An 18415-nucleotide genomic window follows, 5' to 3' on the forward strand; every position below is an offset into this window, starting at 1 on the left:
CAATTGGAAAGCCCCTGGAAAAGATAAAATAGCAAATTTCTGGCTAAAGAAGTTCACCTCAACACATTCACATCTAACTAAATTATTTAACAGTTACATTGCAGACCCATACACATTCCCCGATACACTTACACAAGGAATAACTTATCTGAAACCTAAAGATCAAGCAGACACAGCAAACCCAGCTAAATATCGCCCCATAACATGCCTACCAACAATATACAAAATATTAACTTCAGTCATTACACAGAAATTAATGACACATACAACACACAACAAAATTATAAATGAAGAACAAAAAGACTGTTGCAAAGGAGCACGAGGATGTAAAGAGCAACTGATAATAGATGCAGAGGTGACATACCAAGCTAAAACTAAACAAAGGTCGCTACACTACGCATACATTGATTACCAAAATGCTTTTGATAGTGTACCCCACTCATGGTTACTACAAATATTGGAAATATACAAAGTAGATCCTAAATTGATACAGTTCCTAAACATAGTAATGAAAAATTGGAAAACCACACTTAATATCCAAACAAATTCAAATAATATCACATCACAGCCAATACAGATTAAGCGTGGAATATACCAAGGAGACTCATTAAGTCCTTTCTGTTTCTGCCTTGCTCTGAACCCACTATCCAACATGCTAAATAATACAAATTATGGATACAATATTACTGGAACATACCCACACAAAATCACACATTTGCTATACATGAATGATCTAAAACTACTGGCAGCAACAAATCAACAACGCAACCAATTACTAAAGATAACAAAAGTATTCAGCAATGATATAAATATGGCTTTTGGAAAGAAAAATAGCATAGTCAAGGGAAAACACACTAAACAAGAAGATTACATATTGGATAACCACAGCGACTGCATAGAAGCGATGGAAGAAACAGATGCCTATAAATATCTAGGATACAGACAAAAAATAGGAATAGATAATACAAATATTAAAGAAGAACTATAAGAAAAATATAGACAAAGACTAACAAAAATATTGAAAACAGAATTGACAGCAAGAAACAAGACAAAAGCTATAAATACTTATGCTATTCCAATACTGACCTCCTCATTTGGAGTAGTGAAATGGAGTAACACAGACCTAGAAGCACTCAATACACTTACACGATCACAATGCCACAAATATAGAATACATCACATACATTCAGCAACAGAAAGATTCACATTAAGCAGAAAGGAAAGAGGAAGGGGATTTATAGACATAAACAACCTACATTATGGACAGGTAGACAATTTAAGACAATTCTTTACAGAACAAGCAGAAACTAGCAAAATACACAAAGCAATCACTCATATAAATACATCGGCTACACCACTACAATTTCATAACCACCTCTACAACCCTTCAGATCACATAACATCAACAGATACGAAGAAAGTAAATTGGAAAAAGAAAACACTACATGGCAAGCACCCGTATCATCTAACACAGCCACACATCGATCAAGACGCATCCAACACATGGCTAAGAAAAGGCAATATATACAGTGAGACGGAAGGATTCATTATTGCAATACAGGATCAAACAATAAACACCAGATATTACAGCAAGCATATTATTAAAGATCACAATACCACAACAGATAAATGCAGACTTTCCAAACAACAAATAGAAACAGTAGATCACATCACAAGCGGATGTACAATACTAGCAAATACAGAATACCCCAGAAGACATGACAATGTAGCAAAAATAATACATCAACAGCTTGCCTTACAACATAAACTTATAAAACAACACGTTCCCACATACAAGTATGCACCACAAAATGTACTGGAGAATGATGAATACAAATTATACTGGAACAGAACCATTATAACAGATAAAACAACACCACATAACAAACCTGACATCATACTCACCAATAAAAAGAAGAAATTAACACAACTAATCGAAATATCCATACCCAATACAACAAATATACAAAAGAAAACAGGAGAAAAAATTGAAAAATACATCCAACTGGCTGAGGAAGTCAAGGAAATGTGGCATCAGGATAAAGTTGACATTATATCAATTATACTATCAACTACAGAAGTCATACCACACAATATCCACCAGTACATCAATGCAATACAGCTACATCCAAACATATATATACAACTACAAAAATCTGTAATTATTGATACATGTTCAATGACCCGAAAGTTCCTAAATGCAATGTAACATATACCGTACAGTTAAAAGGAAGTCACGCTTGATCAAGGTCCGCGTCACTTTCCATTTTTAACCAGACCTAAGGTCTGAGAAACGAAAGAAGGTAACAATAATAATAATATACATAATAATAATATACATAAACAATCATCATAAAGGAATTCAAGTTCAAACGCTCTCTTAAATGGGAATAATCGAAAAATAAATAAATAAAATAAAAAAATATATACTTGAGAGGTACCCCATGAAAAATGAGTGAGCTTAGAGCAATGAAACTTTGTGGAAACATTTGTAAGGGATGAGAAATAACGAACGATTGAAAGAAACACATTTTAATTTTCACATGATTTGGTTTTATCCAAATGTGTTGCAGAATAACAGAGTAACCTCACCCGCAATGTGTGGTGAAACTACATTGTGCATCAAAACAGTTGAGGCTTAACCACCTCTCTTCCACAGAGTTGGGATCAAAGAGCACCTCTATTGGCGCCATAGCCGTACCTGTGCCTAATGGCAAGTCGTGGCAGTAACACAACTAAAAACGCAAATCATGTAGCACATAGTCTGATCATCAGTCCTATAAAGTTGGGTATCCATACAGTAAATAGTTTTCTACCTGCACTGTCTCAATTAACTAAAGTTTAATAATTATTACAACCACATTGTTTTTCTATACTCAAGCAGCAATGTAATTTATAATCTCGTCTGTCACAAATATTTAGCTGTTTATTCCAAATAAGTTGAGATTTCTGAGTTGGAGGTTTGAGTAGTACCTAATAGCACAGCTTAAATTGCTGCGAGTGAAACGGGCATCAATAAAATTTATAATCCTGGTTGTCAGAACATTTGGTTATTTCTTCCAAATATGTTATGATTTTCAAGGTTCTAATTATGCTGGGACATGAGAATAGCTTTTTTTCTTAATACGTAGCAAATTTCACATCCATGAGAGACAATTTGACAATATTCCTTAGTTTATTGCTTCCAAACATGTCGTCTGCCCATAGTGCTCTCAGTTGCTGCTTAGAACCTGCGGCTGACACACACTCTTTCGCTTCCACCATACCCAATTGTTTTTGAGTCATCAGTCTTCCGATTGATTTGATGCAGCCTGGCATGAATTCCTCTCCTGTGCTAACCTCTTCATCTTAGAGTAGAACTTGCACCACACATACTCAATTATTTGTTGGATGTGTTCAGAACTTTGTTTTCCCCTACAGCTTTCACCCTCTACAGTTCCCTCTAGTGCCACAGAGATTATGCCCCAATGCCGTAACATGTGTTCTATCACCCTGTCCCTTATTGTTGTCAGTGTTTTCTGTATGTTTCTTCCATCACTGATTCTGCGGAGAACACCCTCATTCCCTATCTTATCTATCCATCTGATTTCGAACATTCTTCTTTAGCAACACATCTCAAATGCTTAGATTTTTTCTGTTTTCCACTACCCATTATTCATTATTCAGAACTATACAATACTGTGCACCAAATGTACATCTTCAGAAATTTCTTCCTCCAGTTAAGGCCAATGTTTGATATTAATAACCTCTTCTTGGCAACGAATGTCCTCTTTGCCTCTGTTAGTCTGCTTTGTATGTCCTCGTTGCTTCGTCCATCTTGGGAAATTTGTTTCTAATGTAGCAGGATTCCTTACTGCTTCTACTACCTGATCCTCCATTTTAATATTAAGTTTCTCACTATTCTTATTTCTGCTACATCTCATTACCTTTTGTCTTTTTCCAGTTTACTCTCAGTGCATACTGTGTACTCATAAGACTGTTTATTCCATCCAACAGATCCTTTAATTCTTTGTGACATTCACTGAGGATAGTAGTGTCATCCCTGCATCTACCATCAATATCCTAACACTATGAATATTAACCTCACCTTAAAAATTTTCTTTTTTTCTTGTTATTTCTTCTTTGATGTGTGTACTGAACAGTAGGGGGCAAAAGACATACTTTTCAATCCAAGCACTTTGTTCTTTGTCTTCTAGTCTTATTGTTCCCCATTGGTTCTTTGACATATTATATATTACCTATTTTTCCTTATAGTTTACTCCTGTTTTTCTCAAAATTTCAAATGACTTACAGCCTTTTACACTGTCCATGCTTTGTCAAGGTCAATGAAGCTATGAGTCTCTCTTGATTTTTCTTCAACCTTGCTTCAGTTATCAAAGACAACTAGAGAACTGCCTCTCTTATGTCTTTACCTTTCCTGAAGCCAAACTGATCATCATCTAATGGCTACTGTTTTCTTTTCCATTCTTTTGTGTGTTATTCTTGTATACTAGTGGCGTAGATTTGTCCATGTTTAAATTCAATTCACTTCCAACTACAAATGAAGTCAGCCAAATTGCAGTTTAAACATGGTAGCTGTTCATAAAATGGCCAAAGTACATGGTATATGTTCTTGTGGTTGGCAACACAACAAAATCAGCATGTATAATAAAACTTGTTCTCTGTGAGCAGTCTTTCCAATCATATCACAATCTCCGAAATGTGAACCACACACAGTACAAAGGTGGTGCAAATGAACAATAAAATTTTCCATCACATCCTGTAGTGTCCCAATGGAAATGGATTTAGATGTTGCATAGATCACTAACTCAAGCTTGTCTAGTGTGGTGAGAATTCTGGTAAACAATGTCTTTCAATGTGCCAAACAAAAGATAGGCAAAGGAGTCAGATCAGGTGAATATGGAGGCCAATTCATCCCTGCCCCAGTGAATTTGCAATAATCCAATCCACTGACTCTTGTCCTGAAGTATTCATCACGAAAGCAAAACATCTGTTGTGTGTGATGTAGTCTGGCCCCCATCTTGCATGAACCACTCAGTGCCTCGTCAGTCCTCCAACACTAGCTGTGTGGTGACAAATTGTTCCAAAATTGCAATGTAACATTCAGTAGTGGTCATTTCTCACATGAAAAGAGGACTAATAATGCCTCTGATGCATACAGAAACCCAAACAATAACTTTGGGAGACTACTGTGGTTTCACTTCACATAAGTGGAGATCTTTGGAATCTCAAAATTGCCAGTTTTGTGTATTCACAACTCCTTCAGGTGTAAGTATGCTTCACCTGTGAACCAGATCCAGCCAACATAAAATCCTCCATTATCAATCATTGTGAGACCCTGGTTTGCAAAGTCTGCCCTCTGTAACACAGCCCATGTGGTGGCTTTGGATTTTGAATGGAAACATGTAGGCTCTGTCTCAGCATTTTCTGTATGCTGCTTCAGACCAGTCTCTGCAGCCATTTTACAGACGTATTTCTTTGGATTTTGCTGAATAATTATAAAAACTGTGATGACACTTTCAGGAGTAACTACAGTTTGCCAGCGTCTAACATTCCACGCTAGATCATCAGTCATGCTACATGTTTGTTGGAATTTGGTGAAGGACTTGTGCATGGTATTCACTTGGGTCCATTTGGAACATAAAATCATTCTTGAAAACTGTGCCTTGTTGCCATAGAACCGTGTTGTAACCTGTGGTATTCTAGTACCAGAAAAACATGTTGTTCAATGGAATACACGATTTCAATCTCTTTCTTTGGTACACTAACCTCCTTTCACATTTCAACGGTGGACCTGATCCCTCTGAGCTGCAGTGCACTAATAGCAGGCACTACATGTTGTGATTGCAGCACCATCTCTTAACAGATTTTTGAACTATTTCAAAACTTCTGTGTATCTATTGTACAAAATTCTTACAGCTTTCGCAATAAACATTGCACTTGTCTATCAACATTAGTTTTCGAGATATTTAATTTTGAAACCTGAAACTCCTTCACTGGACACTTTGTTTTTGCAACTTGGTTCACTGTAAATACTTTGATATTACTGATATGATATTCTTTCACTCGAATAGATCTCAAAATTATGCAGCAATTTCTGTAAACATTTACAGTTGTACTTAACATCTTTTTCCTAGCATATCACTGTTGCTTTTAGCATTATTAGAGAAAATGTCAGTTTACTCCAATAAATACATTTTACATCTTTCACTGATTGTGTGATGTATTTTAAGTTGGTTTTTAATTCTCTTCTGAATGTATAGCTTGTTTCCTCTATAGGTATGGCAACTTTGATAGTAGTTTAGCTGTAGTATACAACAGTATGATCTGTACACCTTTCACTGCAAAACTACTAGTACCATTTGTGTAAATGTTTTATCTATGAGCTACTTAATTGTGATCCTACCAAACTTATCAGCATCCCATGTCAAGAACAATGGAGTATTATCTTCGTTATGCAATTTCTCCAGGCTAACAACAGCATCCATCTTCTGTGCCACCTCTCTCATTCCAGTCAAAGTTGCATCCTGAAACCAAAAACAGGAATGTATTATTATTACTCTTTCTCCTTTAAATTCACAGAATAGTGATACAAAAAAGAAAGAATTAAATATGACAAAATGTTTTCCATGGTGTACACAAATAAATTTAAACAATAAAATGTGTGTGCCACAAGAAAGCCATTCAACTTAGATTTGAAAATTTGGAATTCATCACTCAAAATTTTGTTCTATTTGAAGCTTATTCAAAATGGAACCTAAATATTGACCAGATTTCAATAAAATGAACAGCAAATTGTCGTATAAATAAAAATAGTTTCTACACTCAAGCGTTTATGGGGTGAATGCCACAGTTTCTTTGGAATGGATCCATATTATTAACCACAAACACCTTGTAGGAGTAAACATACAGGGCTGGCAGAATTAAGTGCAGTTTACAAGACTACAATAGGTTGCAAAACCACATTATGAAACTTCAATACCGGGCACTATGCATGCATGGCATGCAGTTGCCCAAGTCACTGGTGAATGTTAACAATTTCAGTTTGTTCCACCTTTGGCAATATGAAATTAGTAGTTGTGCATGGTCTGAGATTAGGTGTTGTGCTAGTAGTGTATCAACAAAGCTAAACAAGAAGTAACAAATGAAGCAGATCATCTGCTCCTTGGACAACTATGCTATGTATAGGATTTCAATGCTGTTGACTACAAAAATAAGCAGTGACATGTTACTGCACTTGTGGCACTCCTACACAACTTGAATATGGATGAACTGATGGTATCTGAACTGAAGAGGAAAATTCATTCCATTAGAAACACACCCACAAATGGATTATGAAAAATACAAGCAAATAAAATATCTGTCCATGGAACCAGCAACATCTATTGTAGAGATTAATATTAATCTCAATTTGACGAAAAATGCAATGTGATCAGAATACTTAGGTCTGGAAACGATGCTTAATGTATTATAGTATATTTCTTCCTTGTCACGTCATTATCTCTATTAAGAAGAAATGTGAACTGTTCTGGTGATGTTCTCTCAGATGATTATAATAACTTTTCGAGTCTCCCACAAATTTATGCAGCAAGTTCGCTGAGCAATGGGCTGATGTCGCTATTTTATCAACTTATGAATTTATTCCTTTCCTTATATAATGATTTCATGCAGACAAGTATTAGCTATGCAACTACTTGTGCAGCTGCCAAAAGTTTCACTTCAGAGATGGCTCAGGCATTCACAAAACAACAAAACTGAAGCGTGCACTGGTGTCACTGTGTCCACAGTTTTGTTTCACAACCTTATACCATCACGTAAACTAGCTGCACACAGTCACAAGCAGGGGAGTGTATGGCATGATGGGTTCATGCCAGATGGACCACAAGAGGGGCAGGGGAGTTGGAAGGGGAAGGAGAGTGTGTGAAGGGTAAGTATAAAGGGAATAACAGTTCCCGCCACAATTCAGTACATTAGTAGCACGTGATGAAGTTGGTGAGGTATGTTAAAATATTTGCCAGTCAGGCAGATCATCCACCTGAAAATCTGGGAAGACTTACAGTCGCATACATGGGATTTTGTTGCAGCTATAAACCAATATGTTTGCTGTAAGCAACAAGGAGATGTTAACCACTGTTACATTTGCTAAAGGAGTCATATGATTTTTCATGACATCACAATGACACATAGGCCATCTGCTGAAAGTAATTTTTTTCGGAGGCCTTCATCATGTTTAGATCAAGATCACTGCTGCAGGTTACAAAAAGCAACAGATCTAGAACAGAATCCAGTGGCACCTAGCATTTTATAGCACACTATATCCTATTCATTGTTAAGAATGATCCTGATGTAAAGAAACACATACACTAAGAATAGTCAGTGGGCATAGCACATGTTCGGGTATGGTGTTATGCCACTGGAAGTAGACCCTAATTACGTATTACACATTATTTTACATGGCCACTAATGGAACTTTTAAGATGTTCTAAAGCATTAACAGGCAGCAATGGTTTCTGTGATGAGTATGCTAAATGTTTACACCATGTATTTCTTATTTCAAATCCCAGGGTACAGTTGCTTTCTTTGAACACTCCTGTGCATAACATTATGGCCACTTCCAATTGGTATATGTTGGCTTGGTTTGTAAATACTTCCTCAATTCCTCCTTTAACATGAAATACCAAAACACTAAGTTTTCACCTTCTTGTTAATACATTTGAGAAACATGTTATAGTACCATTATAAAAATAGCACAAATCTACAGAGTTGTGGTAGTGTAGTGGAGTTAGTGACTGAATTGTATATACAAGGTTGTGGGTTTGATTCCGCTCTTAAGTTTTTATTTTTATTATTGTTATTATTATTATTTCTTTCCTTTCTCAGATGTTATGTCTGGTTAAAAATGGAAAAGTGACGCGGACCTTGATCAAGCGTGACTTCCTTTTAACTGTACGGTATATGTTACATTGCATTTAGGAACTTTCGGGTCATTGAACATGTATCAATAATTACAGATTTCTGTAGTTGTATGTATATGTTTGGATGTAGCTGTATTCCGTTGATGTACTGTGGATATTGTGTGGTATGACTCCTGTAGTTGATAGTATAATTGGTATAATGTCAACTTTATCCTGATGCCACATGTCCTTGACTTCCTCAGCCAGTTGGATGTATTTTTCAATTTTTTCTCCTGTTTTCTTCTATATATTTGTTGTATTGGGTATGGATATTTCGATTAGTTGTGTTAATTTCTTCTTTTTATTGGTGAGTATGATGTCAGGTTTGTTACGTGGTGGTGTTTCATCTGTTATAATGGTTCTGTTCCAGTATAATTTGTATTCATCATTCTCGAGTACATTTTGTGGTGCATACTTGTATGTGGGAACGTGTTGTTTTATTACTTTATGTTGTATGGCAAGTTGTTGATGTATTATTTTTGCTACATTGTCATGTCTTCTGGTGTATTCTGTATTTGCTATTATTGTATATCCGCTTGTGATGTGATCTACTGTTTTTATTTGTTGTTTGGAAAGTCTGCATTTATCTGTTGTGGTATTGGGATCTTCAATAATATGCTTGCTGTAATATCTGGTGTTTATTGTTTGATCCTGTATTGAAATCATGTATTGCTGAGGAAAATAAATCTTTGTATGTGACAATGTGCTGCTCACCATTCCTCAGTTTGTAAGTGGCGACCATCTTGCATAGGAGCATTCAGTTATATACGTCATTCTGCAGAAACATCCGAAGGGTAGGAGGGTGCAAAGAACCTCTCTCTTTGTGAGTATTGCAGAAAATGATGGGAAGTTATTACTTGGTCTCAGAGTGATTTTACGCGGTGAACATTTAGCAAATGAGTACCCAAATGTCACAAATCAATCTCGCAGATAACATAGCAGCCAATCCTGTGGTAAAGAGTTTCTTAATCACCAAAATTGAATCTCTGCCAGGTGAGCAGTGCGCTTCTTTGCATTCACAGACAGCGTTCAAGATATTGTGGTTTATATTCCCTACATGAATCATAATTAATAAGCTTATGAGGCATCCTTGGCTTAAGAAATTGGTCATTTGCTAACTTCCTGGTTTATGTCCATACCACTCTTTAGCTCTGCTAGCCAGTTACCAGATGATCACAAACATTAAATTATGGCTGTTTTCTCATTTGTATTCTTTTTTTGGGTTATCAATATTGATTCCATTTAATTGTGGTTGTATACTGTCGCAGGTACATTTGTGTACAAAATTTTACATATTTAGACCTCCCTCTCTCTGTTTCTATTTATCTCCAATTTAGTGTACTGTAATAGCATATATAAAAAATCAACTCACCAAGCGGCAGCAGAACACACACTTAATAGGAGGTTAAAATTAGGTAAGCATTCGGAGACAGTTGCTGTTTCTTCAGCCAGAAAGATTGAAGGAGAAGGAAGAGGGATGAAGGAAAGGGTCTGGAGAGGTCCAGGGAAAGGTGTAAATTTCGGGAACTGCAGATCAGGGGACATTTATTGGATGGGATAAGAAGGAAATAGTGACTGTTGGAGACTGCACCAGATGAGATTTGAAAACTGGGAGCTTAAAGGTGGAAGACAAGGTAATATGCAAGACAGAGATTACTGCTAAAACATCATGTACAAGTTAATAAAAGTGAAAAGCTAAGTGCAATGTACATAACAGAGGTAGGAGGGGGGGGGGGGATGGTAAAAATAGATAGGTAAGAAAATGAAAGATGCAGAAACTAAAATGGAGTGAAGAAAGGAGTAGTTACTGTCAAGAAATGCTGAGATGGAAGAAATTAATGTAAATTAAAACCACATGTGTGGCGACAACCAAGGACATGTTGTAGCACTAGTTCCCATCTGTGGAGTTCTGAGAAACTGGTGTCTGGGGGAAGAACCCAGATGGCGCATGTGGTGAAAAAGGCATCGAGGTAGCAACTGTCATGTTGTATAGCATGCTCTGCAACATGATATTGTGTGTTGCCAGTATGTACCCTCTGCCTATGTCCATTCATCCTAACTGATAATTTGGTGGTAGTCAAGCCAATGTAAAAGGCCGAACAGTGTTTACTTAACAGATGATATATGATGTGTCATTTCACAGATGACTCCCTTTTTGGTAGTATATGTTTTGTCAGTTACAGGGCTGGTACAGGTGGTGGTAGGAGGGCGCATAGGCCAAGTCTTGCAGCAGGGGCAGTCACAGCATTAGGAGCCAGGGGGTAGGGAGATGGGTGCAGGAGCAGCATAGGATCTGACAAGAATATTGTGGAGATTGGGAGGATGACAAAAAGCTATTCTAGGTGTGGTAGGTAAAATCTAAGACAGAATGTATCTCATTTCAGGGCATGATTTTAGGAAGTCATGGCCTTGTCGAAGTAGCTGATTAATACATTGCAGACCAGGATAATACGAGTGACCAGTGGTGTGCTCCGAAGGTGCTTTTTGGAGGGATCGGCAGTACCAGGATTGGATGTGATGGCCTGGGAAATCTGCTTTTGAAGTAAGCTGGTGGGGGTAATTACATCCAGTGAAGACTGAGGTAAGAATGGTGTTGCTATAAAGAGGAAATGAGGTCCATACTGTCTGACCACACCTAGAATAGCTTTTCATTGCCCTCCAAATCTCTGCAATATTCTTGTCTGACCCTATGCTCCTTCTGCACGCTTCTCCCTATCCTATGGCTCTTCCCCTGTGTAGCGCTACATGTCCTTGGTTCTACAACGTGTCCTTGGTTCTCGCCACCCCCATGGTTTTAATTTACGTTAATTTCTTCCATCTCAGCATTTCTTGGCAGTAACTACTCTTTTCTTCACTCCATTTTAGTTTACTACGTCTTTCATTTTCTTACCTATCTATTTTTACCATCCCCATCCCACCCCTGTTACATACATTGCACTTAGCTTTTCACTCTTATTAACTCATACATGATGTTTTAGCAGTAACCTCTGTGTTGCATATTACCCTGTCTTCCACCTTTAAGATCTTAGGTTTTCAAATCTCGTCTGGTGCAGTCCTCAACAACCCTTTCTGGCTGAAGGAGGAGCAACTAGCTGTGAAAGCTTGGCTAATTATAACCTCCTTTTATCTGTGTGTTCTGCTGCTTGGTGTGCAGATTTTTCATCTATACTATTACATTATACTGTCAAAAATTGATTGTTTTTGTTGATTTAGCATTCTGCGTGTTGAATTTAATTTTACGAAGTCTACAGTTGTCTCTAAATACTAGTTTTTCACCAAGTATAGAGACATCTATCACATCAAATGCCCATTATTTCCGAAATTACAGTTCACTGAAAGGTTTCTAGATCTCTATTTGAAAGTTCTAAGCTTTTCTGCATATCTTCATTATTCAGATTTTTGTCTGGCTATGCCGTCACTAGAGATAAATTCTTTGAGCAAATATCTCTCTTATCTCATCTATTAAATTTTGTTGTTTGCTATCAGTTATAAGTACTTCCCAAAAATCTAAACAGCATTTATGGAGAAGACTAAATTCTATCTGTTTTACAAATGGAAAAAAGTAAACACAATTAACAGATTCTTTCACTTTACTTATTTATTGAAAACACATACTGTACAGTAATACTGCAATGAAGGGACTGCTTATGTCTAATAATAGCCTTATGGAATTTGCAAAGATACCAAACATCTTCGGAAATCATGTCAGTTAGCAAAACAAATTAGTTACTTGTTAAACAAAGACCACAAAATAAAAATAAAACAGTGAATGAAGAAAAGGTACACAAGTGTTCACAGATGACAGGCTCCAGGAAAATAGTGTTCAAACATTAGTCCTCATAATGTTTACAATTTCTTCACCTGCCATAGTGGCATTACAACCCTGATTGGATTCAAAAAGAAAGATGAGATTATTGTCATTTCTGTTGCAAACATCGCTTTTTGCTCTAAGTTTGTGGACACAACCCTCATGACATCTCACAATTTCTTGTGCCTCAGCTGTTGTGCTACCAGTACAAGGTACCACTTGTCTGGTAGCAGCTGCAGCAGCAACAGCAGCAGCAGTATCCCAAGTTTGTGCAATGTTCTTAGTTAAGTTTTTCACATGTGCTTCATTGACTATTTAGCTGTCCCTGGCAGATTCCTTTTAACAGACATGCATGTCAAGCTTCATACCTCATTACATGCGCTTCATTTTGGGAGTAAACCGCAAATAGTTTTTGGTGTGTGCTATCTGTAGTGATCTTTTCTTTTTTGTCTGTATTTGGTTTTGTATTAAACAGAATGTACTTCAGCACTGCTGTTAGTGCCACTGTCATCAGATTCAGTTTCAACCAACAACCATTGAATAGCTTCAGTAGTGCCTCAGATCCCATGCAATCAACATTACATACTCCCACAGCAGCAGCCGAAATTTGTGCATTGCTCCTTTTTTTTATTAGTCTCTACGTAAGCACAATCCAGTGTTAAACTTATTTTCTCTGCTACTTTTTTCTCTTTGGCAGAAACATTTTCACATACAGAAATGGCTAGGAAATGTGGTCGTTGTGAAGCTCTGATGTAAAAGTTGTCTGCTGTTTATGGACAGCTGGAACCTGTGTTGGTCGTTGAGGGTTAGCCTCATAAGACTTCTGTGAACCGTGCTGGCAGTAGTGCAGCAGGGCAGTCTCCAGCTGCTAATGTGCTGCAAACCTTGAAGACAGCTCTTTCTGCCAATGTGGTCTGGAAAGAAAAAACACCATCGAGCACCAATTGGTCACCTGATGGTGGCTAGTGGAAGGTTTGCCATTCTGGAGCTGTTTTATGTGACTAATGGGCATATATTTAATAATAAATTGGTTTGAGATATTATCTCCTGCACATAATGAGACAGAACCAATGCCACCCCCCCCCCCCACCCAAACCACACACCCCCAAACCACACCACACCAAACCTCACCACACCACACACACAGCAATCTTTCCTCTGTCGCGCTGAGGGCACACACAGAGGGAAAAGCGGTAGGCACAGCTCCAAGGTTAAGCTCATCAAGGCCCATATAAGGAAAAATAGTGTCACGGAAGGAGAGTGAACCCAACCTACACTTGGTGTTTATCCTAAGGGAACTGTCAACCAGCTGCCCAAGAGCCCATCAAGGAAACAACTATGAGCATAGGTTGCAGTCAGATGCTGATTATGTCAGCATCAACATCTGTTGCCTGCATTCTGAAAAGAATTCTCAGCCTCAATCGTAAGGTCTCTGCACAGCTATCAAGCTGCACTATCATTCCAAGGACTGACCACAGCCTTCTGGTTTGGAGCCAGACAGAGCGTCTAAACTAAAGGCTTTACCATTTGTTTGACAAGATCGGCCGCAGAATTCTTAATCTATATGACACAGTAGAGCCCTGTAAAGTCACAATGGATATGTCAAGTGTACGTTACACAACAGGAATAGCCACTTAAGTACCAGAGTGTGTGTGGAATGCACAATTATTTTTAAGGTTAGATGACACTCTGAGGTCACCAGTAAAAAACTAATACCGAATAAGTCAATTATCACAGACAGCAAAAGCCGACAATGTGAATCTAAATATATTGGTTGTTAACTGCCATACACAGTTAAGTCCCATAGCATACATCATTCATAAAAATTAGTCACCCTTACTTCACGTACACTATATGATCAGAAGTATCCGGATACCCCCAAAGACATATGTTTTTCATATTAGGTGCATTGTGCTGCCACCTACTGCCAGTTACTCCACATCAGCAACCTCAACAGTCATTAGACATCATGAGAGAACAGAATGGGGCACTCCGCAGAACTCATGGACTTCGAATGTGGTCAGGTGATTCGGCGTTCACTTGTCATAGATCTGTATGCGAGATTACCACACTCCTAAACATTCTAAGGTCCACTGTTTCCGATATGATAGTGAAGTCGAAACATGAAGGGACACATACAGCACAAAAGCGTATAGGCCAACCTCATCTGTCGACTGAGACTGCCGACAGTTGAAGAGGGTCTTAATGTTTAATAGACAGACTTCTATCCACACCATCACACAGGAATTCCAAACTGCATCAGGATCCACTGCAAGTATTATGACAGTTAGGTGGGAGGGAGAGAGAACTTGGATTTCATGGTTGAGCGGCTGCTCATAAGCCACACATCACGTCGGTAAATGCTGGAATTCCCGGTGAACATCATCTGCCAACGTGTATAGTGCCAACAGTAAAATTCGGAGGCTGTGGTGTTATGGTGTAGTCGTGTTTTTCAAGGAAGGGGCTTGCACCCCTTGTTGTTTTGCATGGCACTATCACAGCACAGCCCTACACTGATGTTTTAAGCACCTTGCTTCCCACTGTTGAAGAGCAATTCGGGGATGGCGATTGCATCTTTCAACACAATCGAGCACCTGTTCATAATGCACGGCCTCTGGTGGAGTGGTTACATGACAATACCATCTCTGTGATGAACTGGCCTGCACTGAGTCGTGACCTGAATCCCGCAGAACACCTTTGGGATGTTTTGGAACACCGACTTCATTCCAGGCCTCACCGACTGATATTGATACCTCCCCTCAGTGCAGCACACCATGAAGAATGGGCTGGCTGCCGTTTCCCAAGAAACCTTCCAGCACCTGATTGAATATATACCTGCAGGAGTGGAAGCAGTCATCAAGGCTAAGGGTGGGCCAACACCATATTGGATTCCAGCATTACCGATGGAGGGTGCCACGAACTTGTAAGTCGTTCTCAGCCAGGTGTCCGGATACTTTTGATCACATGGTGTATGAACTAAGAGTTGATCACAACTCAAAGTAGAGTGCACAGAAATTTTCTACAACACATTGAATGTATAATGGAAAGATACATTATACTTTCCAGGAGAAGGAGTGTTTATAGTGATAAGCAGAAACATTAGGCCTAGTGAGGTCCAAAATGAAGCTAACTGTGATTGCTACATTCCATCCTGGATTTTCCATTGTTTGATTAATTGTGAACTAATATGGACAACCGTTACCATGGTTGGAGAACTTAATAATCAGGTGTTTCTACTGACTACCAGATTCAGACACATCAGAGGCAGAGTAATTCAAAAATAGCCTAAACTCAATAGCATGGAATACACCAAGGATTCAGTAGTAGTTGGTCTTAAGCACAAACAGTCTTGCGAAGTAATCTTTAAAACTTAGTCTGACAGTGAGCCCAACAACCAATATGAAAAATATTCTAGGCCTTCTAGTTACAATCTTTGTGCAAATGTCACCAATGAAAGGCAGATTAGTGATCATGATGGTATCACAGGAAAAATGGACACCAAAAGCACAATAGGTCGTCAAGACAGACAGAAAAGTATTTGTGTTTCATCACAATGATGGACACTCACTAACAGATAATTAAAAGATGAACTGAGAACATTTAGCTCAGATTTGCAAACACAGAACAATTGCGCTCAAAAGTTGAAAAAAGTTTTAAACTGCAGCTTGGATAAGAACATGAAGTATTATTTGCTGTGTTATTGTTTTTCCTCTACAAAAGAATACCTAGAACAATAAATGTGCCAGTTAGGATTAAGTGCAATACATGAACCATTCAGTGAAGTAAATCTTACACAAACCCGATTTATGTATTGCAAACTATAATCTATCCAATGCTTATATTAACATATTTTGTCCAACATTAGTAACACACTGTGTAATATCAGATAACATGGACCAAATGAACTAGGCACCAGGTTCTGGCAGAATTCCAACTGAATTTTACATCAAATATGCCACAGAAATAGTCTCTTCTGTAGCTTATATTTAACAAGAATCTTTTGCTTAGCAAATAGTTCCTCATGACTTCAAAAGAATGCAGGTAACACTGTTTATAAAAAGGATAAAAGAACATCTTGAACATGTTACACTGCACGAATATTTAGGGGTAATACCAATAATCAATACAAAATAGATGCCAGTGCCACCAGTTATTTTTCCGGAGCTTTAAATCCAATAGGCACGACAATATAGGTCAAAATAATTCAATGACATAGTGCTGGAATAACAACAGGTCATACAAAAGTATAACAAACACACTCACAGAAACTTAAATGTGTAACTTAGAAGAAAGACAACATCATTCTCATAAAATCTGGTTGAGCAAATTTCTAGAACATGTGTACCATTATGCTGTCAAAATATGTTATCTCATGTACGTATCATGGGAAAAAGATGAGATTAGAGTGCATACAGACAGTTACATTTCCCTTGCTCAATATTTAGTTTATAAAAGCTGCTTCTTTCTTGTTACTATAAATCTCTACCTATTTCACATCCCTGAAGGCTCACCTTCATGATAGGATCTTTGGAACAAGGTGAATGAATGAATTGTGAGTTAATGGAGGAACAGCTTATAAATTCTACTTACTGCTGCTTATTCTGAGCTTTAAAGGACTAAGAAAAAGGTTTGAAACATGGTGGGCCAACTAAACATCCCAATTAGTTATGCTTCCTTGAGTACACGTCTCACAGAACATCAGGATTAACTGAAGTGAAACCATATCTTAAATACAAATTCTTCACGTTGTCGTTCTTTCTTACTACTTCATTTCATTATGCTTTGTTCGCTTATTGCATTCCTAATTTTAATTTGATATTATTTGGCACATTGGAAATATGTAAAATAAAATAGTGGGGTGTACTCCTTAGAAGTTCTATTTGAGGTTGTTATATTTATTATGTCATACAGGAAATTGAGGGAAATCCGATTTTCTTAAATTTCACTGAAAGATTTAATTTCAGAGTATACACACTTTTTCCAGTTAGCTATCACTCACAGCTGTTAGTTGTTTCAGTTTTGTCTTTGATTACCAGCTTTTTGTTGAGTATTACTTGAACTTGTTTTAAAAACATCCTTTAAATCCAAGCCAGGTCTCCTTGTATAACATACTTGAAAATAAGGCAGAGTCATCAGTAGTAGTAGTAGTAGTAGTAGTAGTAGTTGTTGTTGTTGTTCTTTACAGCATCTGCAGTATAATGGAAGCTAAGATTTCGAAATGAGGTAACTGTGATAACAAACAATAATATTACATACGATATATAAATTTTACATCATATGGAGCTATTACGTATTGTCATTTGAGTTCTAGAGACTTATGTAAGCTGAGCAAGGCTTCTGTATTGCATCTAGAGTGTAGCTGGAATTTCTCTGCCTTTTGATATCACTGCTGAGGTCTGTCAGGGCTCCTCCCTATCACCACTATTATTCATCATCTGCATGGATACAGCAATAACTGCCATATGACACTGAAACGTGCCTGGAACTCCCAATGTCATGTACAAACAATTCAAGACATTTATACAAGCGTAGTGTCACAGGAGGACGACAAATTTGTTATCTACCATTTGTTTTTCAGTTCTGCGACAGGCTTACCACACATGCTCATAAATATACCTATTTCTCTCCAAAGCTCAAAAAATCTCTCAAGGAC

At 37.7% G+C, this 18415-nt stretch overlaps 1 protein-coding gene across 1 annotated transcript in view; it reads right to left on the minus strand.

Annotated features, from left to right (window-relative positions):
- The window catches only part of LOC126236136 (cyclin-dependent kinase 2-interacting protein-like), a 106534-nt gene that overhangs the window by 37306 nt on the left and 50813 nt on the right, over nt 1-18415 (minus strand). Inside the window, exon 4 of the mRNA XM_049945217.1 lies at nt 6407-6527. Coding sequence (XP_049801174.1) covers nt 6407-6527 — 121 coding nt within the window. The remainder of the gene's footprint in view (nt 1-6406; nt 6528-18415) is intronic.

Source organism: Schistocerca nitens, chromosome 2, assembly GCF_023898315.1.
Source record: "Schistocerca nitens isolate TAMUIC-IGC-003100 chromosome 2, iqSchNite1.1, whole genome shotgun sequence".
NCBI classification, from domain to species: domain Eukaryota; kingdom Metazoa; phylum Arthropoda; class Insecta; order Orthoptera; family Acrididae; genus Schistocerca; species Schistocerca nitens.